The following is a 12,220-nucleotide window of genomic DNA, read 5'->3' as shown; positions in this document are numbered from 1 at the left end:
GTGATTGACGGCTCTACTCGGACCCTCCCACAGGATGATTGGCAGCTGAGAGAGGCCTTGGGACCTGCCTTGTAACCAGCCGCTAGTAAAGGCCTGAGGCCCTGCCCCCGCCGGGTGATTGATAGGAGCCGGCTCTGGTCCCGCCCCTCGGGGGTGATTGGTAGGCAAGAGGGCTATAGCCCCGCCCCTCAGGGTGATTGGTAGGCGAGAAGGCTCTAGTCCCGCCCCTCGGGGTGATTGGTAGGGGAGGGGTTCTGGTCCCGCCCCGCGAGCTGATTAAGGGAGGGCGGAACTGGGCCTTAGGAGGAGCAGGAACTAGGAAGCGGGCTCTGGAGTCCCGGGCCGCGCCGGGCCGGGCCGGATGGATTTGTTCGGGGACTTCCCGGAGCCGGATCCCTCGGCAGCAGGTGAGCGTGGCCCCACCTTTTCCCGCCGCAGGGGGCCGCGGCCGGGCCCGAGATCTCCCAGCGGGCCCTGCGCCCCTCTGGGCGGGGCCAGCCTCAGCAACCACTACCCTCGCCCCTCCCGGCCGCGGCGTGAGGTGAAGCCCCCGGGCCTGCGCCGCTCGGCCGCGCGGGGTGACGCTCCCGGGCCCATCCCTGTGTGGCCGGGTCCTCCTGCGCCGCGCTCACCCTTGGTGCTGCGGGAGGCCGCGGCGCGCTCCTCGGGTCGGCCTAAGTGACTGGTTGTGGCTGTGTTTGTGGCGGGCAGCCGTGGGCGAGGGGTGGGCGGCCTGAGACCCGCGGCCTCCGCAGCCCCTGCTCGCTGAGGAAGGCGGGCGGACGTACCTGTGGGTGGTGAGCCAGGGTCCACAGGGCGGGCGCAGATCCCAGCCCCGACAGGTGCGACTGATCACGCCCTGAGGGTTGAGTCTCGTCCTGCTGCCGACGGGATCCTGGCCCTCCATCTCTGTGTCAGTGGCCCAGGGCTTGGCTTCGGCTGGGGGATCAGCCCGGGGCTGTTTGGTGTCGGGTAAAACTCCACTGCGCTGTGTGCGCGAGGAGAGGCAAAGTCAGAGAAGAGACATACTGTATAGCGTCCTTCTAGATTTGCGGGGGAGAAAGGAGAGAAGAGGCAGAAATATAAGGCAGGGAGGGAGCGAATGCAGGCTAGAGAGAGGTGGACATGGTCATTGAAGAAAACTCAAGGAAAAGACACAGTATGATTGAATGCAATGCTCCTCCTGCCATTTTAACTGTCATGTTATGCTGACCTAATAAAACCACCTTGACAAGATAGAGTGTAGGGCGACTTAGAGCTGTCCCTGTCAGTGTAAACACGGCATTGCTTAGGTTGCACCAAGTGTCTTCCAGGAGATATCCCACATTGTCCATCCTGTGCACTCTGGATACTGTTTTGAACACTGCCCTGCAGCCAGGTTCACAGGTGAACATCCCTCCCCTGTTAAAGCCCTGGAAAGTTTTGAATTCGCTCTTCCTGTTTGCGCAGTATGGAAACCTTATATAGAATGCTGGTGACCGCTATACTTACCTACATGCCGCCAGCTTCCATCCAGGACACACCACACGATCCATTGTCTACAGCCAAGCTCTAAGATACAACCGCATTTGCTCCAATCCCTCAGACAGAGACAAGCACTACAAGATCTCGATCAGCATTCTTAAAACTACAATACCCACCTCCTGAAGTGAAAAAAGAGATTGACAGAGCCAGACGAGTATCCAGAAGTCACCTCCTACAAGACAGGCCCAACAAAGAAAATAACAGAACACCACTAGCTGTCACTGTCAGCCCCCCAATTAAAACCTCTCCAGCGCATCATCAGAGATCTACAATCTATCCTGAAAGATGATCCCTCACTCTCACAGATCTTGGGAGACAGACCTGTCCTCGCTTACAGACAACCCCCCAACCTGAAGCAAATACTCACCCGCAACCACACACCACTGAACAAAAACTCTGACCCAGGAACCTATCCTTGCAACAAAGCCCGATGCCATCTCTGTCCACATATCTATTCAAGTGACATCATCATAGGACCTAATCACATCAGCCATGCCATCAGGGGCTCGTTCACCTGCACATCTACCAATGTGATATATGCCATCATGTGCCAGCAATGCCCGTCTGCCATGTACATTGGCCAAACTGGACAGTCTCTACTCAAAAGAATTAACGGACACAAATCTGACATCAGGAATCATAACTTTCAAAAACCAGTAGGAGAACACTTTAACCTGTCTGGTCACTCAATGACAGACCTGCAGGTGGCAATTTTGCAACAGAAAAGCTTCAAAAACAGACTCCAAGGAGAAACTGCTGAGCTTGAATTGATATGCAAACTAGATACAATCAACTTAGGCTTGAATAGAGACTGGGAATGGCTGAGCCATTACAAACATTGAATCTATCTCCCCATGTAAGTATTCTCACACTTTTTATCAAACTGTCTGTACTGGGCTATCTTGATTATCACTTCAAAAGTTTTTTTTTTCTCTTACTTAAATGGCCTCTTAGAGTTGGTAAGACAACTCCCACCTTTTCATGCTCTCTGTATGTGTGTATATATATCTCCTCAATATATGTTCCATTCTATGCATCTGAAGAAGTGGGCTGTAGCCCACGAAAGCTTACGCTCAAATAAATTTGTTAGTCTCTAAGGTGCCACAAGTACTCCTGTTCTTTTTGCAGATACAGACTAACAGGGCTGCTACTTTGAAACCTGTGTGGAGTCTGTGGTTGATTTCCTGGGTCTGTGGAGAGAGGAAGCTGTGTAGGCACAACTCCACTCCAGCTGCAAGAACTTGCTCAGGGCATAGAGTAGAAGGGCTATGACAGGGACAGGCAGCTGTGCTGTGTAAAAATCTGAAGAGCTGTGGCAGGCATAGTTGAAAGTAAGGGAGAAGTGTGGAGCTGCAGACATGCTGCTTCTATAAGGAGGAGGCTGGGGGTCAGGGTGGTGGTGAATAGCTCCCCTGTTGAGCTCCTCTTATGTGTTCATAGAGCACAGCAAAATACTGAAGAGCAGTGCAGGATCCATGCTTTCTGACACATGTGGCTGGCTCACAGGTTACCAGAACAGTTGAAAAACAGCTGGAAACCTAATCGAATGCCCATGGAATGATGGGATTGAGAAACCCGTAGCATGTGACGCTAAACCTGACCCCGTGAGGGATTAAAAACCCTTTCCAAAACACCTTTTGCTCAGTTGCACAGTGGGATAGCTACTCATGGTGCACTGATCTCTTTATCGATGCAAGAGCTGCTACTGTGGACACAAGGTGCATAGTGTGGGGGTGAGGCTCTGGCTGGGGGTGCATGCAGACTCTGGGTGGGGACAGGTTGGATAAAAATCAATGATTTTTTTAAATCGGATTTTTTTGATTGCTTTTTTCTTCAAAAAGCATATCTAAAGATAGTTTTAATTAAGATACATTATAGCTCAGAAATATCTCATCATGGAATAGGCATTATAAATTTTATAGTATGAGACAAAATATTCATGTAATGTTTAAGAAAATTTTGTAAATGAGTTCCAGTAGTTCATGGATTAGGGACCCAATTTTATGGGATTCCAGGGGCTTCTATACAGATTATTTAGATTAATCTTTCTATCTACCCAATGGGACTCAGTGCTCAGTCTGGAAGATACCATATATAATATGGTTAATGATTATGCATGCAAAACTCCCATTGTACTTACAAATTTTAAACATTTATTGTCCAATCATCAGTTGTGTGTTTTGAGGCCTTTTATTTAGTGCCATCTCCCTGCTGGTTTCAGAATAGCATTAAAAAGCTTAAAACAGCAACTATATGTACATTACTAGACCAGACACTCTATACTGATTAGGTGGAATTTATAAATCTCTAGCTTTTGGCACACACTCATAAAGAGAGGTAAGTGAACTTTTTTGTATTTGCTAATGGAAGAGTCGCACAACTACATAAAAAGAGGTGTGTAAGAGCATTTGAGAAGAACAACACAAGACTTGTTTAGAACCTGACATTCTGTCTGACAGAGAAGCAAAGTGCCTTGCCAACATTTACCTGTATACCATGCACAGCAAGAGTATATCCTTCAGACTCCAAAATATTGGGGATATGTGTATGTACCATTCTCTTCCCTAATCCAGGAATGCAACTATCAACATAACAAAGAAGCCGGCTTTCCCCAAAAACAACCGATTACGTAAAATGGGTAAGAGCAGAGTGAACAGTGCTGCTGATGGAAATTTTCATGAAAGGGTTTAATAACGCATCTCTGTTCAGGTTTGATATAGCCCCACTTGGGCACCTTTCCGCAGCCCCATTTGGTGGGGCATATGTGTTTAAAAGGAGAGCAGTTCCAAGAGGGCAGGGGTCGCAGGCTGGAAGATTCTGTTGTGGGTGGGTCAGCTTTTGTGGCCTGCATCATGCGGGAGGTCAGACTAGATGACCATATTGGTCCCTTCTGACCTTAAAGTCTGAGTCTATCAGAGATGCTTAGTTTTGCAGTTCTCAAACTGTGGATTTGTCTCCAGAGATAACATGCTTGTTAACAGCAAAAATGTTTTTTAAATAAATAAATAATATATAGAGGTGAGAAATAACAGACCTCAACCCTATTGTCCCTCTGTAAATTTGTGTACACTGAATCAATCCATTACCTCTCTCTAAAAGTGCAAAGTTTCAAAAAGTTCAATGAATAGAAGATTGTTGGGGGCGGAATACATCTGGACAAGAGGAGAAGTCTGGAGATCAATGTGAGAAGGGAGGGGCAGGCAGTAGAAACAAAAGTGAAACTGTTTGAGCAGCATATTCCAGAAGTCTTGAGGTCTTTCTGAAGCCTTCATTGATTTGAGATCTACCATACCATTCTCTCACTAGAAGGGAAAACCTATAATGGCAGCAGGCTGTAAAAGAGACCAAGTTTGGGAATATTTTAATGAAGTTCCTCTACCTGTGGGTAAGACAGGCATGCGTACAAAATGCAAACAGTGCAACAAAGGGTATGTCTACACTGCCGCGCTAGTTCGGCGGCTGGGGATCGAAGTTCCGTGTTCGATTTATCGCGTCTGGTGTGGACGCGATAAATCGAACCAGGAAGTGCTCGCCGTCGACTGCGGTACTCCAGCTAGACGAGAGGAGTACCGCGGAGTCGACGGGGAGCCTGCCTGCCGCGTGTGGACCGCGTCTGAACCGTGGTAAGTTCGAAGTAAGGTATGTCGAATTCAGCTACGTTATTCACGTCGCTGAATTTGCGTACCTTACTTCGACTTGGGGGGTAAGTGTAGACCAAGCCAAAGAAATGCAAGGCTTGGTTACCCGAATGAAACAACATCATGAGAAGTGTTCCTTCTCAGGAGGAAGCTGCCTTGAAGATGATGAAAGGAACGTGTTTGAACATGCAGGATCTTCAGGTTGGTCAACTTTTTTATTTCATACTTCTTTCTTAAGGACTGCCTGTCTTCTTCCTTCTGGACTATTCTTGAATTCTCATGTTTGAGCAAAAAAAATATAGTTGTTACTCTATGGTACTATCATTTTAGATGCAGTTGTGATAAAAAAACAAATAGCTGAAATAGGCAGATCTTCCTTTTACAATTTCACCTTTAAAGTAGTACTGAGTGTCAGTGAATGCAATGAGTAATACTAAATGAGCAGTATGGTAATAATAATTAAATAACTGCATTGACTTACTTTGTTTAGGAGAATCCATCCTCAACATACAGGATTCTGAAGACTATCCACCTTCAAGATAACTTTGAAATTATAGAAAATAATGGTGATCTGCCAATGGTAGTGTTTCAGTCACATCATGTATGTCACATAGCCACAGTATATCACCTGTAGCGAAAAGAAAAAAAAAACCTCCGTCATCCAGAAACAACCATATATAAATTTGTGATAAGAACCAGTAGATTATAAAAGAGGTAACTGATGAAAAACTTGCCCGGTTTGTTTATGCAACTAACTCACCTTTCCGTATGATTGCGAATCTACACTTCATTAACATGGTTCGGTCATTAAGACCAGGATACAGTCCACCCAACAGAGCAGACGTCGCAGACAAATTGCTGGATAAAGAGTACGAAAGAGAAATTGAGCAGTGTGCAAAAGGTCTAGAGGGTTAAATTGTTAACCTGAGTCTTGATGGGTGGAGCAATGTCCACAATAATCCTGTTGTATGTGCTTGTGGGACAACAGAAGAAGGGAATGTCTTCCTTTCAGAAACAATTGATACATCAGGAATTGCACAGGCAGCAGAATACTTACAACAAGTAGCAGTAAAAGCTATCACAAACTGAAAAAAATTAAAATGTCTAATATGCAGCTTGGTCACAGACAATGCTGCAAATGTATCCAAAATGAGAAGAAATTATTTAGAAGAGAGTCCCAAGCTAATAACATAAGGTTGCAGTGCTCATTTGATGCACCTCCTAGCCAAAGACTGCTGTGTTCCAGAAATAAAGGCTAATGTTGTTGAAATGGCAAAATACTTCTGTAACAACCACTTTGCAGCAGCTGCTCTGAAAAAAGTGGGAGGAACCAAGTGAACTCTCCCACAAGACGTGCGATGGAACTCAGTAGTGGACTGTTTTGAGCATTCTATCAAGAACTGGCCTAATCTGATAAGTTTGTGACCAAAAATCATGAAAAAAATACATGGCACTGTCACTGCCAAAGTTCTCAACATTGGGTTTAAGAGAAAACCCAATGTTGAGACAGATGTTGAACAGATGCTGAGTACCCTGAAGCCTATTTCTATAACCTTGAACAAAATGCAGAGAAATAGCTGTTTTATTGCTGATGCTGTTGACATTTGGAAGGAACTGAGTGAGATCTTAAAAAGAGAAATGTGCAATAACAAAATTACAAGCCTTAAAAAACGAATGGGACTATCTCCAGCTTATTTTCTTGCAAATATTCTCAGTACTCGGCACCAGGGTCAAACATTAACTGCTGAAAAAGAGGAGTTGGCTATTGACATGGACATCCAGCAATCATCCCTCCATAATGCCAACTGTAATAAATTTCAGAGCTAAGGGTGAACCATTCAAGAAATATATGTTTGCTGATGATGTTTTAAAGAAAGTCACACCAGTGACTTAAGCATTTGGATTCAGAGACTGTTGAAGTGATAATCTCACTTTTAATAGCAGTAGCTTCTTCTGCCGGTGTAGAAAGAATATTTTTTCCTTTGGACTAATTCATTCCAAATTGAGAAATCGTTTGGGACCTGAAAAAGCAGGAAAGCTTGGTTTTCTTTTCCAGATTATGAACAATCAGGGAAATGAAGGTGAAGACGACTGAGTTAGCTGCATAAGCCAATATCTTAAGTTTCTCATGTTGAGATCATGGCTGACATAATCAATTTAACTTTTGTTTTTTTTAAATGTTTCATTTAACTATTTTAGTTAAAAACAATTGTAACAAAAACAAACCTGATTTTAAAAAACTTGAATGTTTAACTAAATTCAAAAATTCATATGCTTGTTATGTTAAAATATTATGTTTGCTGTTGAAGAAAAAAATCCAGAATATATAACGTTGTTTTAGTTAAATAAAACAATTTAAATGTCTGTCTGGTGATGTTCTCCTCCTAATACAGCATGGCAAGAAAATCATCCAAATATTAATGACAGTTCACATCCCAGTGACTTCATAAATATCTGCTTCAGTTACCTTTGGTAAATGAAATAACTAAACAATCATTCATTTTCTGATATAGCTGTAAAATTAATCTGAAAAGTTTTCAAAATAAATCACTTTAAAAATGTATAGTGTGTACCTTCTAAAAATGAAATCTACATCTATCTGTGAGTTGTGAAGAATATGTACTAAGGTTATAACAACCAACAAGAATGCACTTTTATGTAGAAATCCATGACTAAATCGAGTCTTCCTGACTAGTGATTTAAATCAAATCCATCGTAGCTGGGGATGAGGGGTTTGGGGTGCAGGAAGTTGCTCCAGGCTTGGATCAAAGGGTTTGGTGGGCAATCAGGGCAGGGGGTTGGGGTGCGGGGGTGCGCTCAGGATCCTGCAGCACTTACCTGAAGCGACTCCTGGAAACAGTGGCCCGTCCCCCCTCCGGCTCCCACGTGGAGGCGGGGCCATGCTGCTGTGTGCGCTGCCCTGTCTGCAGGAACCGCCCATTTGCCGTGGTTACCAGCCAATGGGAGCTGCAGAGCCTGCACTTGGGGCAGGGGCAGCATATAGAGCCCCCTGGCTGCCCCTGTTTCCAGGAGCCGCACGGAGCTGCTGCACGCGCAGAGCAAGGCAAGCTTCCAACCCCGCTCTCCAGCGGGAGCTTGTGGGCCAGATTAAAAAGTCCGACGGGCTGGATGCGGCCTGCGGGCCATAGTTTGCCCACCCCTGTGTTAGCATTATCCAATAAGAGTTAATGTCCCTTTGGAATTTTCGGCATCATAATGTCCTCAAAATATCATCTGTTTTGACTCTCTTCAAATTGTGGATGTTTGGGTTGGTGAAAGGGATGCTAAATGTTTAAATCAGTTGTTCTTAACCTTTACTGCAGCCTGCACCCCTTTGGTTCTCAAAAATATGTTCTCGCACCCCTTATCAAAAAGGGTTGAAGTAGGTCAGTTCTTTAACCTAGATATATCATAACTATAGAATGAAAGAGAGAGAATTATATATTTATTTTAATTCCACAGTTAAAATTTAATGCAGTAATCGTTTAAAAATGTATAATGTTAATAAATACATAGGTTTGATGAAATAAAGTAGTTGTACTTTCATGCCTGTGCTTAATTTGTGTTTTTGATGATTTACCTTCTTAAAAAAAAAAATCTGGCATGTCTCGCACCCCTAGAAAGGGCATCTCGCACCCCAGGTTAAGAGCACTGGTTTAAATGTATGGGAAAATATGCATGGAAGTCCTAGACTTTTGTTTTTTATCTGGCACTGATCTATCATAGTGTTAGATAACATAGAATGGTCCTACTTGGCCTGTAAATCTATTAATTTCTAAGGTATCTAGCCTGACCTGCATAACACAGGCCAAAGCACCTCACCTAATTCCTACATCAAGGCCATAACTCCCACTTCAGCTATAACACCTTTTAGAAAGATATCCAGTCTTAGCTTAAAGACGGCAAGTGATGGAGAATCCACCACATTCCTAGGTAAATTGTGCCAATGGCTAATTATCCTCACTTAACAATGTGTCTTATTTCTAGTCTGACTTGCCTAGCTTCAGCTTCCAATCATTGGATCTTGTTTTGCATTTTTCTGCTAAATTAGGGAGCTGACTGCTATCAGAAATCTCTTGTGCATGTACTTGTAGACTGTGATTAAGTTGCCTCTTAACCTTCTCTTTGATAAACTAAATAGATTAAGCTTTCAGACTGAAATACCTGACAAATCTCTTTGCAGTAACAGCTGTTATATCCTGGAGCAGTGCATTTATAAACTAGGGTTGTCATAGAGAGGGGTTAACAATTCCATTCTATGTGTGAATCACCCTGGGTGCTCTGGTCATATTGTTACTGTTTTCTGATGGGTTTCAGGGACCGAAGCACTGAAAGGAGGATCTTTGCTTTTTGATGATCTCCCACCATCCAGCAGCTCAGGTAAGGTGATATAGCCTTCTCTCACATGCCTGACCTTTCCCTGCTTACAAATGCTTCACTTCTTTTTCTACTATGGCTTGTCTAAAACCTATTTTTCACTTTGGTCACTAAATCAGTCTCCATCTTCATGGCTAGGGATTTTTTTCATTTTTAGCTGAGAGGCTGGGAAATGTGTTAAATGTGCACACTATTTCATCTTCTGCAAGAGAGGGTAGAGAATCAAGACACTTTTGCGGGGAGGAGGGAGAATGATTTTTGTGAGCTTTTTTCCTGATACTGATCTAATCCTTTTTGTCTCTCCCTCTACTTCCATTAGTTAAGCCATTCAATTTTCTGTTTTTTGTTTCTTTCTAGTCCTTTTGGATTTTGTGCATTTCCCTTTATCTTGCTTATTTTTCTTTCTTCCCCCTTCTCCTCCCCCCCCCCCCATATGATTCCGATTCTTTCCCTTTCCTGCTCTGTTTCCTGTCTCTGCCTTCGTGTCTCTCTGGGATATTCTAAGCGTCCATATTTTGTCTATGTAGTCAGTTGGTACTACTTGTTTAATGCTGGCCATGGATGTGTGAGAACAAACTAATTTAAACAAATGTGCGCTGCCATAGAGCCACCAGTGCATCTTATGCCCATTTGTGTGTCCCATTTCCACTTCCATATTTTGTCCCTTGCCAATGCTCTGTTATTTCTCTTCCTCCCATCCCTGCCCAACAGCAGAGTGAATAGGACACAATCCTAGAATACACTGCTCTACAGCCAAAATGCTTCTGAAATAAATGTAGTCAAACTTTACTAATTCTGGGTCACTGAGAACAAAAATGATGCTTAAAATTGTTGATTGGCTCTAGTTTTCAAGATATGCTATTGGGTCAGTATATACGACCCTTGACTTGGGAATGGCGGAGGATAAGTGAGTTATAAAGGGAAGGGATCTCAATTTAAACCAGAAATGACTAAAATACATCTTTGACTGGATCTATGAATAAATCTATGACTGGGTTTGGACAGTACTTGCTTTTTAGGCAAAACAATGAATGATGCAATCTGAAGCTGGTATTGCGTCATACATGATATGAATTGCATCATGTTATTCCTAGTAGTCATGGATGATGCAATCATAACGAAGCTTACATCACTCTGCCGAACAAATTGCCCTATATCAGCTCTAGAAATCATACAGTGTTGTGCTCTCTTATTTGTCAGTGTTTGATTTTGCAAAGGGACACATTTCTGTTTAGCCAAAGTGAGCAGAGATGCCTTGTACTTGTGTGAACAGTGCAGATAACTTCTGCTATGTTTGTGGTGAAGTGACTTTTGCATCACAAAAGCGCAGTATAACCACTATGGTTAAGAAAGCCTATCACCTTTATTTTGGCTGCCAAATTGGAGATCAGGACAAGAGGTGGGCCCCACACATATGCTGCAACACTTGTGCAACAAATCTTTGCCAGTGGTTGAACAGGAAAAGGAAATCTATGCCTTTTGCAGTGCCAATGATTTAGAGAGAGCCAACAGATCATACCAGCACTTGTTACTTCTGCATGGTGCCTCCAGTTGGGAAAGGTGTGTCAAAGAAGGAAAAGTGGACTATGCATTATCCAAACATTCCATCAGCTATACGCCCAGTACCCCACGGAGAAGGACTGCCGGTTCCTGATGCACCAGAGTCATTCTCACTTGAGTCAGATGAGGAAGAGGATGAAACTTCTGGTCCTGAACCATCAATGTCACAGGACCCACATTTTCTCCCATCCTCCTCCTCTGAACCACACCTCATAACACAAGGTGAACTGAATGACCTTGTCAGGGATTTGGAACTACCCAAGAGTAAGGCAGAGCTGTTGGGCTCCAGACTACAGCAGTGGAATCTCCTGGCAGGTGATGTTAGGGTTTCCATGTTCCGTGACCGTCAAAAGGATCTTGTCCCATTCTTCTTCATGGAAGGTGAGCTTGTAGCCTGCAACAACATCGATGGTGTGATGGCAGCCCTCAACATCGTTCACGAACCAGATGAGTGGAGACTGTTCATTGATTCATCGAAGACGAGTCTTAAAGCTGTTTTACTGCATAATGGCAATGTTTTGCCATCAATTCCAGTTGGTCATGCAGTCCATATGAAGGAAACCTATGACAACATGAAACAACTTTTGAGGTGCATGAACTATGACCAACATCAGTGGCAGCTTTGTGGCGATTTGAAGGTGGTTGCTCTCTTGCTTGGTCTGCAGACTGGATACACAAAGTACTGCTGTTTTCTCTGCGAATGGGATAGTCGTGCAAGAGATTCCCACTACATCAAGAAAGATTGGCCACTCCGACAGTCATTGGAGCCTGGGAGGAAAAGTGTTCAGCATCCACCACTTGTTGAATCAAGGAAGATTTTGTTACCACCCTTACACATCAAGCTGGGTCTGATGAAGAACTTTGTCAAGGCCATTGACAAAACACAAGCAGCTTTCAAGTACCTCCGTGGAAAATTTCCAAGGTTAAGTGAAGCTAAGATAAAGGAAGGTGTCTTTGTTGGTCCTCAGATTCGTGAACTTCTTCGAGATGATGCATTTGACAATGCACTGCGTGGCAAGGAAAAGACTGCATGGAAAGCCTTCCAGTTAGTGGCAATAAATTTTCTCGAAAACAAGGCAGACAACTACAGGTTGTTGGTGGAAAACCTCCTCAAGGCATAC

The 12,220-nt window shown here is 43.9% G+C and overlaps 1 protein-coding gene across 1 annotated transcript in view; it reads left to right on the top strand.

Moving 5' to 3' along the window:
- The first annotated feature begins 287 nt into the window (after positions 1-287).
- The window catches only part of ILKAP (ILK associated serine/threonine phosphatase), a 41,998-nt gene continuing 30,065 nt past the window's right edge, over positions 288-12,220 (top strand). The window contains exons 1-2 of the mRNA XM_065410412.1: positions 288-407; positions 9,480-9,542. Coding sequence (XP_065266484.1) covers positions 362-407; positions 9,480-9,542 — 109 coding nt within the window. The 5' untranslated portion in view covers positions 288-361. The remainder of the gene's footprint in view (positions 408-9,479; positions 9,543-12,220) is intronic.

Source organism: Emys orbicularis, chromosome 9 (genome assembly GCF_028017835.1).
Source record: "Emys orbicularis isolate rEmyOrb1 chromosome 9, rEmyOrb1.hap1, whole genome shotgun sequence".
NCBI lineage: Eukaryota > Metazoa > Chordata > Testudines > Emydidae > Emys > Emys orbicularis.
The sequence above is the reverse complement of the archived record's forward strand: the minus strand, read 5'-3'. Positions and strand labels throughout refer to the sequence as shown.